The 17,500-nt window shown below is 38.5% G+C and overlaps 1 protein-coding gene across 2 annotated transcripts in view; it reads left to right on the plus strand.

Annotated features, from left to right (window-relative positions):
- The window catches only part of LOC127662447 (runt-related transcription factor 2-like), a 46,820-nt gene that overhangs the window by 21,528 nt on the left and 7,792 nt on the right, over positions 1-17,500 (plus strand). Inside the window, exons 4-5 of one of the 2 annotated variants that reach the window (XM_052153618.1) lie at positions 6,502-6,678; positions 11,099-11,260. In XM_052153618.1, coding sequence (XP_052009578.1) covers positions 6,502-6,678; positions 11,099-11,260 — 339 coding nt within the window. The remainder of the gene's footprint in view (positions 1-6,501; positions 6,679-11,098; positions 11,261-17,500) is intronic. The other variant, XM_052153619.1, reaches the window with a different exon arrangement.

The following is a 17,500-nucleotide window of genomic DNA, read 5'->3' on the forward strand; positions in this document are numbered from 1 at the left end:
AGTATGTATGACATATTGTACAAGAGGCAAGTATATATACATACACACACACACATATATATATATATTTATTAAAAAGAATTCCACCAATTACTTCAAGGAGCCGGTTTGGCCCCTCTTCACCCCTCAATCAAATACATCTTGGCCCCGGAATAAAAGTTGGCTTATTTGAGTTGTAAGGGTTGCATGGCGTCTGATTGTTGCAGTCAGCCCATCGATTTATAAAGCTCTAGTAGCATGTGTGCCCCTCCTTGGCGCAGTTCACTTCCTGAAGCCTGGAACACACGGACCACACAGACGTCTGGCGAAACTCCAGCGCTGCTTGGCTGCCGTCAGCTCGCTCTCTTTCTCTCTTTCTCTCTGTCTCCATCTGATCCTTTGACTGAAAGGCATTCAGCCTCGTCCTGTCCTTAAAACTCTTTTCTCTTGCTAATTTCGAGGGAGCTGCCATGTGAAATAATCCATTGTTTCTCTCTTCAGAGGAGTCAACCCTCCGCAGCACGGCAATTAATGAAATTAAATCTAGACGGATGTATGTTTCCTTTTCTTCTTCCATGCGTTTCATTCCCCACGTCGCCATGCAGTGATTGATGTGCTTTGACGGCCTTGGCTGACATTTGATGTTGAACGCATGCTGGTGTTAAATGAGCGCGGGGTGTTACGGCAGGTCACGGCACTATCGTATGTCAATTTAACATGCAAGGAGGAGTTTTTCCAGCACGCTCTTTATACACCCATATTATTTACTCTCAATGGCCATTCTGCTAGAAAACACAGTTTTTTTTATTTTCTTTGGAGGCTGTTTGTGGCTGCGCTGTAGCATTTTTTGTGGTGTTTGCTAAGGCCTCACTACTGCTATTGCCCCTACTGGATATTTCACCCAAAAAAAACAAGCTCTGTCATTATTTAGTCACTCTTAGAGGACAAGGGGCTCCATATGAGTAGTTTGCATTCCCTTACAATAAGTTTTGAGTTCCTTTAAAATAATTTTTGGGTTCCCTCACAAAGGTTTACATTCCCTTGCGATAAGTTTCTTTTCATCGCAATAGTTTGTGATCCTTCGCAATCATTTTTGCGTTCCTTCACGATAAGTTTTGTGTTCTCTTGAAATTGTTTACGTTCTGTAGGGATATGTTTTACATTCTCTCATTATAGATTAAGTTTCCTCTGTATACGTTTTTTGTTTCTTCAGAATACGTTTTTGCATTCCCTTGCAACATGTTTTGTTCCCTTGCGATAAGTTTTCTGTCCCCTCACAATAGTTTTGTGTTCCCTCATGATAAGTTTTGTGTTCCCTCATGATAAGTTTTGTGTTCCCTCACGATAAGTTTTGTGTTCCCTCACAATAGTTTTGTGTTCCCTCATGATAATTTTTGTGTTCCCTCACGATAAGTTTTGTGTTCCCTCACGATAATTTTTGTGTTCCCTCACAATAGTTTGTGTTCCCTCACGATACGTTTTGTGTTCCCTCTCAATACGTTTTGTGTTCCCTCACAATAAGTTTTGTGTTCCCTCACAATAATTTTTGTGTTCCCTCACAATAAGTTTTGTGTTCCATCACAATAGTTTGTGTTCCCTCACGAAACGTTTTGTGTTCCCTCACGATAAGTTTTGTGTTCCCTCACAATAGTTTGTGTTCCCTCACAATAAGTTTTGTGTTCCCTCACAATAAGTTTTGTGTTCCCTCACGATAAGTTTTGTGTTCCCTCACAATAGTTTGTGTTCCCTCACAATAAGTTTTGTGTTCCCTCACAATAAGTTTTGTGTTCCCTCACAATAAGTTTTGTGTTCCCTCACGATAAGTTTTGTGTTCCATCACGATAGTTTGTGTTCCCTCACGAAATGTTTTGTGTTCCCTCACGATAAGTTTTGTGTTCCCTCACAATAGTTTGTGTTCCCTCACAATAAGTTTTGTGTTCCCTCACAATAAGTTTTGTGTTCCCTCACGATAAGTTTTGTGTTCCCTCACAATAGTTTGTGTTCCCTCACGATAAGTTTTGTGTTCCCTCACGATAAGTTTTGTGTTCCCTCACAATAGTTTGTGTTCCCTCACAATAAGTTTTGTGTTCCCTCACAATAAGTTTTGTGTTCCCTCACAATAGTTTGTGTTCCCTCACTATAATTTTTGTGTTCACTTACAATAAGTTTTGTGTTCCCTCATGATTCATTTTGTGTTCCCTCACTATAATTTTTGTGTTCACTCACAATAAGTTTTGTGTTCCCTCACGATTCATTTTGTGTTCCCTCATAATAAGTTTTGTGTTCCCTCACAATAGTTTTGTATTCCCTCATGATAAGTTTTGTGTTCCCTCACGATAAGTTTTGTGTTCCCTCACGATAAGTTTTGTGTTCCCTCACGATAAGTTTTGTGTTCCCTCATGATAATTTTTGTGTTCCCTCACGATAAGTTTTGTGTTCCATCACAATAGTCTGTGTTCCCTCACGATACGTTTTGTGTTCCATCACAATAGTTTGTGTTCCCTCACGATACGTTTTGTGTTCCCTCACAATAGGTTTTGTGTTCCCTCACAATAGTTTTGTGTTCCCTCACAATAGGTTTTGTGTTCCCTCACTATAATTTTTGTGTTCCCTCACAATAGGTTTTGTGTTCCCTCACAATAGGTTTTGTGTTCCCTCACTATAATTTTTGTGTTCCCTCACAATAGGTTTTGTGTTCCCTCACAATAAGTTTTGTGTTCCCTCACAATAATTTTTGTGTTCCCTCACGATAAGTTTTGTGTTCCATCACGATAGTTTGTGTTCCCTCACGATATGTTTTGTGTTCCCTCACAATACGTTTTGTGTTCCCTCACAATAAGTTTTGTGTTCCCTCACAATAGTTTGTGTTCTCTCACTATAATTTTTGTGTTCACTCACAATAAGTTTTGTGTTCCCTCACGATTCATTTTGTTTTCCCTCACAAGAGTTTGTGTTCCCTCACAATAAGTTTTGTGTTCCCTCACTATAATTTTTGTGTTCACTCACAATAAGTTTTGTGTTCCCTCACAATAAGTTTTGTGTTCCCTCACAAGAGTTTGTGTTCCCTCACAATAAGTTTTGTGTTCCCTCACGATTCATTTTGTTTTCCCTCACAATAAGTTTTGTGTTCCCTCACAATAAGTTTTGTGTTCCCTCACAATAGTTTGTGTTCCCTCACAATAAGTTTTGTGTTCCCTCACAATAGTTTGTGTTCCCTCACAATAAGTTTTGTGTTCCCTCACTATAATTTTTGTGTTCACTCACAATAAGTTTTGTGTTCCCTCACGATTCATTTTGTGTTCCCTCACAATAAGTTTTCTTTTCCCTCACAATAGTTTGTGTTCCCTCACAATAAGTTTTGTTTTCCCTCACAATAAGTTTTGTGTTCCCTCACAATAAGTTTTGTGTTCCCTCACTATAATTTTTGTGTTCACTCACAATAAGTTTTGTGTTCCCTCACGATTCATTTTGTTTTCCCTCACAATAAGTTTTGTTTTCCCTCACATTAGTTTGTGTTCCCTCGCAATACATTTTGTATTCACTCACAATAGTTTGCTTTTTCTCGCAATAGTTTCCGTTCCCTCAGCATAAGTTTTGCATTCCCTCGTAATAAGGTTTGTTCTCTTGGAATAGTTTGCATTTTCTCACGATAATTTTCAGTTTCCCCGTGATCATTTTTACATTTCCTCACAATAGTTTATGTTCCCTCACTATAGTTTGCACTCCCTCACAAGTTTTTTTATTCCTCACAAAATGTTTTGCGTTCTTTAAATACGTTGCGCATCAAAAAATATGTTTTTGATGCATCGCAATATTATGGGTTCCTTCACAACACCTTTAGCCATCTATTACTAAATGAACCATGGTGTTACTGCAGTAAAGATAACTGAACTATGCTGTGTCTAGTACAACCATAATAACCACAAAATTTACCATGGTTTGACTACAGTAATTACAGTTCAAAAATGCTATTAGTAGTGAAACCATAACCAAAAATTCATCATAGGGCTGTAATTCGACCTAACTTCTCCTTTTGTGTTCCTTGGATGAAAGAAAGTCTTGCAGGTTTGGAACATGAGAGTGTGTAAATTATGACAGATTTTAAATTTTTGGGTTATCTTTCAGAATATCATTGAGACATGGTGGTGGTCTCTTTTGCCTAGCAACCACCCAGAACACCCTAGCAACCACATATCATGCTAAAAAAACTATGTAGATCACCTTAGAAACCACATAGCAATGCCCTAGCAACCTTGCAGAACCCCCTTGCATTGTGGCTCTAATTGTTTCTAATTTTTAAGTCCATATACAAAGTGTATATATTTTATAAAAGCAAAAAATTGTTTATTAGTCTTAGAAGTGATATTCAGAATTTTTGGCTTTATATGATATTTGTACTTTACAGTATTGGAGATGTGCACATTTGAGTATTTGAGCTCTGCCGTTGACAGATGTTTTAGTACTAATGTAAACATCGGTGAATTTTGCATGTCTCACAGGATATGAGCATTGGGGATTTTCCTTCGTTTGTGCTGAATCATTCACATTCTGTTTTTCCACTGGAAATTTAGTTGTGGACTTCATAAAAGTTACTTGCTTTAATTGTCTCAAACTGAGCTCGTAGCATGATCAAGAGACTGACGACAGTTAAAAAACATAATATGTCAAGTTCACCCCATAAGCAAGACCTTCAGTTTGATTCCCAGGGAACACACAAACTGATCAAATGTATACCTTGAATGCACTGTAAGTCACTCATTTGTGTCTATTTATATTTCTCCAGACTAATTTGACAAATGTCAAACATCAAAGCGAACTGGGGTTTTAATACCTGAGTGATGAGAGAGAAAGTAACAGGTGATTTCTCTCTCTTTAGAACAGGGTTTGTGCGATGATGTTTACGACTGTTTCATGTCACATGGAACGACACAGATCGTTTGTGACAAGCTCACCTCTGTACAGACACATGCGGCTTGTTTAAACAAAATTAACCCGATTTCCCTTTTTCGGCAGCTGTGGTATTGATTTCATTTCTTTTGTAGGGAACTCTCGGAGCTCTCCCGACCCAAAGCGCTCCGACATTAAACTCTGAATGCAAACGCTGTGTTTACTCAGCTTAACTCTCCAGCACAATCAGGTTTTGCGAGACTGGAGGTAGCTTTGGCTCCGAATCAACCAATTGGAGGGCGGCCAAGTTTTCGCAGGAGTTGCTCTTTTCTTCTGTTTGATATTGACTTTACAGCCATTCAGTGGAACCGACCGGGTCTAGACAGATAAGAGAGGCAGCGAGATGTGACTTAAAGTCCCTCTTTAACCTGTATTCTTCTCATGAAAAGTTCAGTTCCAATGCAATCGGGTCTGTTTAGGTCCTACGGACACGGACTGGGAAGGGTTGTTCATTCACGTATGCTAAAAGGAGAAATGGGAGCATGGCGTGACTCATGCTCTTTATAGCAGGGTAGAGGACTCAGTCTGTCCTCATTTATGGGAAATGAATGAATAAACATTGCAGTCTCATTCTTTTGTCGTGACTCATGCACATAGTTTACAGCATGACAAAAGGAAATAATAGGAAAATGTAGCAGTTGTTTAATTTCACTGGGGATACTTTGGGATCAACACCATGTTATAAATGAACTGCGTGTATGGACAGGTAAAAAAAAAAAGATGTGCTTCCCTTCCTTTTGTGTGTTAGTCACTATTGTGAAAAGTTCAAGCCGAGATCTCTATCACGATTAGCTCATATATGTGAACACGTACTCGTGTGGTTTAATGTTAGGACACAGACCCACGGCACCAGAAAATCAATTCATTAGTGCCTTCCTTGAAACACTTTCAATGAGGAAAAGAGGAAATATATCACGATCAATGCTTGGGTCTCTGAGGATTAAGTGGTAGTTCACCCAAAATTAAAATGCATTTGTTCTAGTTTTGTTACAAGTGCATATTACTTTACACTATTTTGGGTTTCCATGGAACACAAAAAGAAATATTTAGCAAAATGTCAAGGCTGCTTTTGTAAAAACAATAAAAGTGCTGGGTAACCACATCTGCCAAGCTCCAAAAATACATAAAAGCACCATAGTCTCGTATAATTAAAAATTGCATTGTTATTCACTGAAAATCTTGCCCTCCACCGCATATCTCATTTGTGCACGTCTCTTTAAAAATGGTGCATTAAGACACATTGTGTTTCCATCCACATCGCAGCAACATCCGCAATTTGAGAGCTATCGTGGAGGGGACGATTTTCAATGAGAGTCAGAAGTGTTTGGAACCTCATGAGGATGTGTAAATGATGACCGCATTTAAATTTTTGGGTGAATTGTCCCTTTAAGGGTGGAGACAGTAGGGCTGGGTATTGATAGCGATTTCCTGATTTGATTCGATTCACAAGCTCTCGATATATTTCGATTCCAATTTGATTCACTTGTGCATATAATTGATATTTTTACCCAGCCCTAGTGGACAAAATTCAGTAGTAGATGTATTTTGTAATTGCTGTGTATTATTGTTCGTTAGGGCACAGACAGAAACTGGAGGACCCCCCTAAACCGCCGCTGTTCTCCGAGCGTCTGAGCGAGTTAGAGCGTTTACGCCAGAGCAGCATGAGGGTATCTGTCCAAACCCAGAGTCCCCGTCCGACTCTCAACGCCACGCAGAACTCCTTCAACCCACAAGGGCAAACTCAGATCTCAGGTAAACCAGACAGAGTGTTTCATTTCATTTGTTCCACCAAAGGAATAGTTCCACCAAAAAAAAAAAAAAAAAAACTGTCATCATTTACACACCCTCATGCCGTTCCAAACCCATGTGGCTTTCTTTCTTCTGCGGAACACAAAAGGAGAAATTCTGAAGGATGATTCCTGGCTGATCGTTACCATATAATAAAATCCTGTCATTTTGCTTTTCAAGTAAACGTATCCTGATGTTAAGATATTTTAAATAGAAATCATGACAAAAATACTGATTAAAAAAATGCCGCTCTCCTCGGCGCGTTCATGAGTCCGATTTGTGAAAGATTCAGATCTTTGCAGCAAACCATTTGATTCAGTTCACAAAACGGTTCTGAATGATTCATTGATGAACTGGACTGATCCGCTGCAGTGCGCTCTTGACTCACTGACCCAGTGATCTGGTCGTAATGGATTACAGCAGATTATCAGTGAATAACAACTTACATTTCAATCCGTTTCTCACCCAAAACTATCAAATAGACTTTTTTTGTCATTTTTGGAGCTTGACAGGCCTCATTCACTTTCATTATTAAAAAGGAGTGGCCAGGATATTGTTGTGCTTCACGGAACAAAACAAAGTCATACAGGTTTGGAACGGCATGAGGCTAAGTAAATGATAGCAATATTTTAATTTAGCCTGTCTGGCGTGACCTTTAATGGCGGCTTCTGGAATTCCGTCGACTCGCTGTGGTTTGTGTGCTGTGCAAACATCAGTGTTTGGAGAACAGGTAGGTTGATTGAAGCGAGTGTCTAGCCCTGATTTGCTGAAGATAAAAGAGATTGGGTGAGAGGTGGGCTATATGATGCAAGACATAGAAATATCTGCTTACACAGTCACTTGTAAATCAGACAACATCAATCAGATTTAAACAAGAGATACTGATGGACGTGCCAAGTGACTGTCCCAAATCCTTTTTTCTGTGTTTACGGGCATTATGCATTATCTTGTAAGCATGACTATGATTAGGTATCAAAAGAAAGAAAGAAAAATGGAACACTGTTTATTTTATTTGTTTTAAGCATTTCTTTGATTAAATTGGCTGCTTCATCTTAAAGGTACAGTTTTTTTAAGCATTTCTTTGATTAAATTGGCTGCTTCATCTTAAAGGTACAGTTTTTTTTTAAGCATTTATTTGTTTAAATTGGCTGCTTCATCTTAAAGGTACAGTTTTTTTTAAGCATTTCTTTGTTTAAATTGGCTGCTTCATCTTAAAGGTACAGTTTTTTTAAGCATTTCTTTGTTTAAATTGGCTGCTTCATCTTAAAGGTACAGTTTTTTTAAGCATTTCTTTGTTTAAATTGGCTGCTTCATCTTAAAGGTACAGTTTTTTTTAAGCATTTCTTTGTTTAAATTGGCTGCTTCATCTTAAAGGTACAGTTTTTTTAAGCATTTCTTTGTTTAAATTGGCTGCTTCATCTTAAAGGTACAGTTTTTTAAGCATTTCTTTGTTTAAATTGGCTGCTTCATCTTAAAGGTACAGTTTTTTTTAAGCATTTCTTTGTTTAAATTGGCTGCTTCATCTTAAAGGTACAGTTTTTTTAAGCATTTCTTTGATTAAATTGGCTGCTTACTTCATCTTAAAGGTACAGTTTTTTTAAGCATTTCTTTGTTTAAATTGGCTGCTTCATCTTAAAGGTACAGTTTTTTTAAGCATTTCTTTGTTTAAATTGGCTGCTTCATCTTAAAGGTACAGTTTTTTTAAGCATTTCTTTGTTTAAATTGGCTGCTTCATCTTAAAGGTACAGTTTTTTAAGCATTTCTTTGATTAAATTGGCTGCTTCATCTTAAAGGTACAGTTTTTTTAAGCATTTCTTTGATTAAATTGGCTGCTTCATCTTAAAGGTACAGTTTTTTTAAGCATTTCTTTGATTAAATTGGCTGCTTCATCTTAAAGGTACAGTTTTTTTAAGCATTTCTTTGATTAAATTGGCTGCTTACTTCATCTTAAAGGTACAGTTTTTTTAAGCATTTACTTGTTTAAACTGGCTGCTTCATCTTAAAAGTACAGTTTTTAAGCATTTCTTTGTTTAAATTGGCTGCTTACTTCATCTTAAAGGTACAGTTTTTTTGTTTTTGCTGTATGATTTTTTCTTTCTTCTGTATTCATGGTGACCTCCAGTTTGAATATGTGGAATTAAAAATGAGATTTGAGAGCTGCAGTGTGGAGGAAGATTTTCTGTGAAAAAAAAACAACAACAATAACAAACTAATAACATATGGGTTTGCTATGGCATGAGTGTGAGTAAATACTGACAGAATTGACAGTTTTGGATTGACTATTTCTTTAAATCTCTTACATTTGTCCAAATACTTTCATTAGTTCCTGCTGCACTTTTGGCTCATTTATGCAGTATTATTGTGTCTCATGCGCTTTGAACTTTTTGAGTTTGCATAATGTCTCTTGGACTGCCTCCAGTCTCTTCTCCTGTCAGTGCGGACACCATGTTTACTCGAATACTGTTGAAAGCAAACAGGAAGCCGCTCTTGGCTCGTTCAGTATGCCATTACGATTACGCTATTTACTGTACATACCACGACCCTTGATACTTTAAGCAGCTAGCCGTTTTCATACTGCTAAAAACTCTTTCATCCAGAGAATGCATTTTTTACATATGGCTCATCCAGGGCCTTCAGACCTCATTTTCATGACAATTAACACCCCAAAATTCGAATTACTGTCATGTGTTTAAACTTGACTTTTGAATGTCTTATTCTCATTAGATCCTCATTGCTGTAATACAGTGATTTTGCACTACAGTAAGTTTTTTACTACACCACTTTCCAGCACGGCCACTTCTGAATCCACAGAACGGACTTTGTAAAAAAAGATCTTGTGAACTTGCTGTCCACACTGAATGCAGTATATAAAAGGGCGTATATTGTGTAAAATAATGGCAAGAATACGCGGCTTTTTATTGAGTTGTCTTCTCGGGCTGCACTCAAAAATACAATGTGACCAGTGTAAGATTCATGAGCAAATGACTCTTTTGACAAATGACTCACTTGCTGAACTTTGTCATTACATTCAGAAATAAAGCAAGAGCCGTTTTGTACGCTAAAGATTCGTGAAACTTAAATCAGTGTCATTATTTTTGAATAATGTTTTTGATTTCTCCCAATGCGCTCTAAGTCCTCGTGGTGGCGTAGTGACTCAATCCGGGTGGCGGAGGACGAATCTCAGTTGCCTCCACGTCTGAGACCGTCAATCCGCGCATCTTATCACGTGGCTTGTTGAGCGCGTTACAACAAAGATGTAGCGCGTGTGGAGGCTTCACGCTATTCTCCGCGGCATCCACGCACAACTCACCACACGCCCCACCGAGAGCGAGAACCACATTATAGCGACCACGAGGAGGTTACCCCATGTGACTCTACCCTCCCTAGCAACCGGGCCAATTTGTTTGCTTAGGAGACCTGACTGGAGTCACTCAGCACACCCTGGATTCAAACTCGCGACTCCAGGTGTGGTAGTCAGCGTCAATACTCGCTGAGATACCCAGACCCCCAAGTCAGTATCATTATTGACAAGTTGTTCATATGACAACATGTAGATTGAAAAACATTTGCAACAGCAATTAATTATCTTGTAATAAATGATATAATATTTAAAATATTAAAATATATTATTTTTGTATTATTTTATTAAAATAGAATGTATTTATTTGTTCATATATATATATATATATATATATATATATATATATATATATATATAAATAAATAAAAATTATATTTTAATAGAATTATATTTTTCACAAAAAATATAATTATATATATATATATATTTATTTATTTGTATTTTTTTATTATTATTTTTTTAATAAAAATAATATAATTTTATTCAAATATAATAATGTTTTTGTTATTTACCTTAAATATAATTTATATTTATACTATAAAAAAATATTATATTTTAATAAAATTATATTTTTATAAAAATAAAATATATATATATATATATATATATATATATATATATATATATATATATATACCTGTATATATATATTTTTTTTATACATTTTTTTATAAAAAAATATAATTTTATTTAAATGTTATTTACCTTAAATATAATTTATATTTATACTTTATACTGATATATATATATATGTGTGTGTCCTGGACATGTTCTTTGCAGGTTTTGAGGGATTCACTACTTAAAAGCATTTGATGTTTGTAGTGTTCTGCGATACTGGTCATTTTTAGGTCATTTTAGTAAACATTACAAGATCGAGTTCCCTTGAGTCAGGTCGTAAATGCCCTGTCTACTAAAACGGTTACTCAAAGATGAGGGTCCAATCACACCCATAAGTGTTAGGATACTGCAGATGCTGTTGGTGAATGTCAGACATTTGACGTGTCTTATTTATCATCCCCACAGATCCTAGGCAGGCACAATCATCTCCACCCTGGTCGTACGAGCAGCCCTACACCCCATACCTGAGCCAAATGACTTCGCCCTCCATCCACTCCACCACCCCGCTGTCCTCCACCCGCGCCACAGGCCTGCCCTCCATCAGCGATGTGCCGAGACGTCTCTCAGGTAAACATATGCAACTCTAGCTAAATGAAACATCACACATAGCTCAGATCTTTCTATAAGATAGCAAAGTGATGAAACATGTCCTCAAATATTTCTCATCAAATTCTTCCTCAACCAAAATATGTTTTATAGCTCTATATTCTTACTGTATGTCAGCAATGGTCTTATTTGTGTCTATTTTTTAAGTTGATATAAGGGTCAATGACGTGATGCTCATGTCTGCATCTATATTAAGATATTTAATGCAATTCACACAAACTGTGATAAACATGGTTCAGTTTCTAAATTCAGTCATTTTTATAGTTTTTTCTGGGGCTTAAAGTAAAAAATAAAATCTAATAAATATTATTATTTATGTTCATTATATAAAAATGATACAATACATATAATACAAATTATTATTATATAAAAAAAAAATCAAAGATTTTCAAATATTATTAATGTGTACTTATTTATAATAATATATATTTTTTATTATAATTTCTTTTTTTTCACGTTTATTCAAGATGCAAGAAAAGTATTTTAATACATTTTAGTTGATATTTTTTAAGTAATAAATTTTTTTTTAAAAATCTTTTTTTTGGTAGATTATGCTATAAATGTTTTTCAACAGTGTAAACTGGAAACATGATTTAAAATAGATTTTTAAAAGATTTCTCACATTTAAAACCTTTTTTTGTCAACAAGTCAACATTAAAAATAAAAATTGAAAATATTTATTTAAAAAAAAGCATTTTTTTTAAAGATTTATGCATTTTGATTTCTTAAAACTTAATTGAATCGAATATTCTTTAAAAAATTTTTTTTTAAAATATTTTAAGTTTTATTTATTTAATTTTGTTGCACGTTACACAATTCAGTTTAATGGAATTTTGCACAATTAATCCGTGCACACACGCCTGTCTTCGTAATCTTATATCAAAACTTCCTTTTCGGCTGACATCATCAATACCTTTCATTTTTCAGCCCCTCCCCTCCAACAAACTATCATATAAAAATCACTTTTCACGTTCCAAACAATTCCCAATGGATAAGATGAAATCCCACTGTAACACAGTTAAGGATGGGCAAGGAGGAGGCGAGAACCGGCTTGTCAACATAAATCATAATTTATTGCAAACTAAAACCAAAAGCACAAACATAAACAAACACACGACGGACATGCCCGTAATTGTCTCTCTCTCTAACCATCGTCACCGGCCGCCTTTATCCCTCGCGCGCCTCATCAGGCCGGGGTGCCATGACGTACATCCCCCCCATCCCTGGGGCGGGGCGTATCTTGCGTCCCGTGTGGTCATCCCCGCCTTCCTCGACCTGGGAGGAGACAGGAGGGGAAAAAACAACAACAACAAAAACAAAATAGGTGAGGGAAAAGTCCAACACGGTGCAACAGATAGAGAGAGAGAAAAAGCTCACTCACCGGTTCTCTGATGTACCGTCGCGTGGTCCTCGAACACTCCTCCACACTCTCCGGCGGACGACAGCCGCTCCTCTCCGGGCGAACCGGAGTCAAATCTCCGACCCCCAGCGGACAGAACGCCCCTCCGCTTTTCTGGCGGCACCTGGGGACATTCCTCCGCCCCTGGCAGCGGACCTACCACTCCAGCCGATCGGGGAGTTACTTCCCTCCTCCCCTCGTGGACGGCGGTCTTCACTCGACCCCTCTGCGTTTCTGGGGGACGGCAGGGCACTCCTCCGCCCCTGGCAGCCGCTCCATCGCTCCAGGAGGTCGGGGAATCCAGTCCCCACTCGCCCCGTGGACGGCGGCCGTTCACCGCATCCGGGCGGTCGGCTACTCCGTCACCCGGCAGATGGCAGCGGCGCTCCCCAGGGTGGACGGCAGTGTCGAGGACTCTGTAACGGGCATCCCTCCTCCTTCTCGGGCTTCGGCACCAATGTAACACAGTTAAGATGGGCAAGGAGGAGGCGAGAACCGGCTTGTCAACATAAATCATAATTTAATGCAAACTAAAACCAAAACAAACACACACACACACACACACACACACACACACGACGGACATGCCTGTAATTCTTTCTCTCTCGAACCATCGTCACCGACCGCCTTTATCCCTCGCGCGCCTCATCAGGCCGATTGGGGACCGGGCGCGCGATATTCCGACCCGGCCCCGCCCCCCTCCGCTCCACACCCACCTAAAAACAATTTCTCATTGCACTTCCTGTTTCACCAGCATGTCACGTTACGGGAGTAAAACAGGTTGTGAACACTGTTTCATGTCTTTAAATGGGACATAACTGAGAACTCCTGAGTTTCTCCTGAATCTCCTGAGCAATCAAATGGTCCTCTGGGCATAATCGTTTCCTTAGCCAACATCTCATTTCAGGAATGTGTGAAATCGAAAATCTAAATGTGTCTGTTTTACTTTCTAAGCTGTTCGATTTAGCAGTGAACATTTTGTCCAAAGTACTTGTTCGCCTCTCTCCACTAAAGACAAATCAAAGCATATTTCCACCGGTAACTTTCTGCTTTGTAAGCGTTTGTTATGCTGCCCGTGGGCGAATGTCTTTCCAAGCGGTAGCACCTTTAAAAATAGAGAGCATTTGAACCCCCATCCTTTCCAATGGAGTCTTTGAACTTAACTCCCTTTTGAAACACGTTGAAAAGGAACAATAAAACAGACTAGAGAGTCTGACTCACGGATTTCAAAAGGTAAACACTCTCGAGTCCTAAAACTTTGGGAAAGATCGCTGTGACCGTGCTTTGATTAATTAAATAGGCACCAGATTCTGGTCCGCCCGTCCTTTGGGGTTCATACTGAAACAAACACATAGTGTGGACGTTTTTCTTTAATACACCTGTTTGACTCTTTGCCAGGTTGGTTTTTGAACTCTTTTTTTTTTGTCTTTGGCTCCCCACCCTAACTGCTTTCTTTGAGCCTGAAGCAAACGTGAATGTTTAAATGACTTCTTGGTGTGGCTGCCTTTTGTACCACGGCCAGCTGCCTGGTTGGGTTGGATTAGTTTAGATTTCACCCGCCTTTCATCTTGGAGATGTCTGCCTTTGTTCTTACCTCAAAGAGACACTCGCAGCCCTTGGTCCTAATGCCCTGTATTCTTCCTCTGAATGACTCTACGAAGAGAAGACTCATCCCGAATGCAGCTGTTCGGCTGCACCGCAGGGCAATTCTTCTCTCCCCAGGGGTCCCATTACGCCTTGCAGCCAGAGTGACTGATAAGGACGCAGATGAAGACATATGTAAAGTTACACGCAAGAGTGATGAATTATCAGAGCGGGATCACTTTGCATAGAGTAGCTTAAAATGGTATATGGTCTGCACTTATATAGCGCTTTTTCTTTTAACCTTAGAGGTTACCAAAGCGCTTTACACTGTGTCCCAATCACACATTCACACACACATTCACACTCATACACCAATGATGGCAGAGCTGCTATGTAAGGTGCTAGCCTGCCATTGGGAGCAATTTGGGGTTCAGTGTCTTGCCCAAGGACACTTCGGCATGTGGAGTCATGTGGGCCGGGAATCGAACCGACAACCCAGCGATTGGCAGCCGACCCGCTCTACCACCCGAGCCACAGCCGCCCCTTAAAGACCTGTTTGTAACAGTCGGTTTGACGACAGCGCTTTTCAAGCATTGGCATGTGATTGTGGACACTGCCTCTTGTGCCACCAGGGTACAGGGATGGTATCAGATGGTAGTAAATGGCAAATGTCCCAAAAACATGGTATCACCACACTTCTTTGACGTATACCGTGGTACTAAATGATTTTAATAGTCATTTACAATGGTGTTTTTGTGTAATTCAAAGGTACTTCAAAGAATACCATGGTAACACAATGACTCATATCTACAAAACATGGCAGAGACCTTATTCATGCTAGCGCCATCTTTGATTTTTTCAATGGGAATGAAAACAAGGCTGTAAAGGACAGATTTAAAGTCTCTTCAATGGGCTGTGTTGCAGTTTAAAGTGTTTTTGGATCGTTCTGCGGACAAAACATTGATGAAAACATTACATGGTCTGCATTTATATAGCGCCTTTTTAACCTTAGCGGTATTCAAAGCGCTTTACGCTGTGACTCATTCACACATTCATACGCCAATGATGGCAGAGCTGACATGCAAGGCACTAGCCTGCCATTGGGAGCAACTTGGGGTTCAATGTCTTGCCCAAGGACACTTCGGCATGTGGAGTCGTGTGGGCCAGGAATCGAACCACCAACCCTGAGATTAGTGTCCGACCCGCTCAACCACCTGAGCCACAGCCGCCCCTAGTATACAAAGGGTGAGCAACCTGGAGTTAAGTGTCTTACTCAAGGACACAATGGTGGTGGCTGTGGGGATCGAACCAGCAACCTTCTGATTAACAGTTGTGTGCATTAGACCACTATGCCACCACCACTCCATAGATGGATGATTAGCAGCACAGTTCGAAAGCCGCACTGTCAGACCTTCACCATTTGCATCTTTTAGCATGTTTGTACAGCACCGCTGCTCCTCTGACTAAAATGTCCAGCAATACCATGGTGCATATTAAACATGGTGTTACCACAGTACTTTAATATATACCATGGCACTGAATGATTACCATATTCACATATCAAGGTATTTACATGCTATAAACAATAGTCTAGTACTGCTATGGCATATATCCAAAATCAAACATGATAATAATGTGGCACTTTGATATATAGGTCTACCATGGTATTAAATTATTTTAATAGTCATAAACAATGGTGCTCCAAAGAATCGCATGGTATTACCATGGCACATATACAAAAAACATGGTGTTACCATGGTAATTTGGTACATACCATTGTACTACTGAATGATTACCATATTCTTGCACCATGATATTTACATGCTATTTTTGTTAGTGGCTAATGTGACTTTTCAAAGTAAGTTGTCATTTAGCAGACATTGGCAACCGTAGCAACATCCCCGGTGCAACATAAGGTTAAAGGTCAGAAGGTCACACTGGATTTAGGTCTCAAACCAGCAACCTTTTGGTTTCCAGCCTTACATTTGAACTGTTAGACCACATTATCTCCATTATACAAAGCGAATGAAGTTTAATCAGAAAAGTTTGGCAAGAGCTGGTAATATAATGGTCCGTTTTCATGAACATCTACTGCAGGAAGGGCCTTTTAAATAGTCAATTGCTTCTATCATTGTTTAGGAAATGTGACTTGGGTCTCTTCTCTGCTGCACTGTCCCCTTAAAGTGTCTTTTTTGTTTGGTCCATAATGTCAAGAGTTGATAGTGTTGAGAGACAGTCTGCTCATAATGGTCCACACATGTTCCCTAAAGTTTTCCGAGCTGTCGATCGTAAGGCTGCACTCACAAGCAGACACACTGACGGGAAAGACGCCACTGGATTTATCGCCATCCAAAACGACTGTACCTCAGCAACAGAGTGAGGGGAGAAGGAAAGAACATTTAGATTTGAAATGGACAGATTTGTTTGTTTAATAGTTTGTTTGAGAGGTGAGTAGACAAAGAAAAAAAACTTTATTTGAAAGGAAAGAAACATTTTGGATTTTAAGAATTTATTTATTATTTTGTTCTGTTTGATGGCCTATTTGGGAGTAGAGAGAGGGAGGAAAGGGGATGTTTGTTTGTTTGTTTATTTGTTTGAGAAGAGGATAAGAAAAAAGAAAATAAGGTTGTTTGTTTGTAGGAAAGGAACATTTGGGATTTAAAAAGTTTGGATTTGCTTGTTTGTTTGTTTGTTTGTTTGATTGATGGTTTGTTTGAGAGGAGATGGGAAGGAAGGAAGGAAGAAAGAAATTAAAGAAAGGTTTTGTTTATTTGTTTGTTTGTTTATTTGTTTGTTTGAAGGAAAAGAACATTTGGGATTTAAAAAGTTTGGATTTGCTTGTTTGTTTGTTTGTTTGAGAGGAGGAAAAGTAGATGTCTGATTGTAAAGGAAAATGGAAATAAAAATTCTGGTTTTGTTTGTTTGTTTGTTTGTTTGTTTGTTTGTTTGTTTGAAGGAAAGGAACATTTGGGATTTAAAAAGTTTGGATTTGCTTGTTTGTTTGATTGAGGGTTTGACTGAGAGGAGATGGGAGGGAAGGAAGGAAGAAAGAAATTAAAGAAAGGTTTTGTTTATTTGTTTGTTTGTTTATTTGTTTTTTTTAAGGAAAAGAACATTTGGGATTTAAAAAGTTTGGATTTCCTTGTTTGTTTGTTTGTTTGTTTGTTTGTTTGAGAGGAGGAAAAGTAGATGTTTGATAGTAAAGGAAAATGGAAATA

This window comes from Xyrauchen texanus, chromosome 22 (assembly GCF_025860055.1).
Source record: "Xyrauchen texanus isolate HMW12.3.18 chromosome 22, RBS_HiC_50CHRs, whole genome shotgun sequence".
In the NCBI taxonomy this organism is placed as follows: domain Eukaryota; kingdom Metazoa; phylum Chordata; class Actinopteri; order Cypriniformes; family Catostomidae; genus Xyrauchen; species Xyrauchen texanus.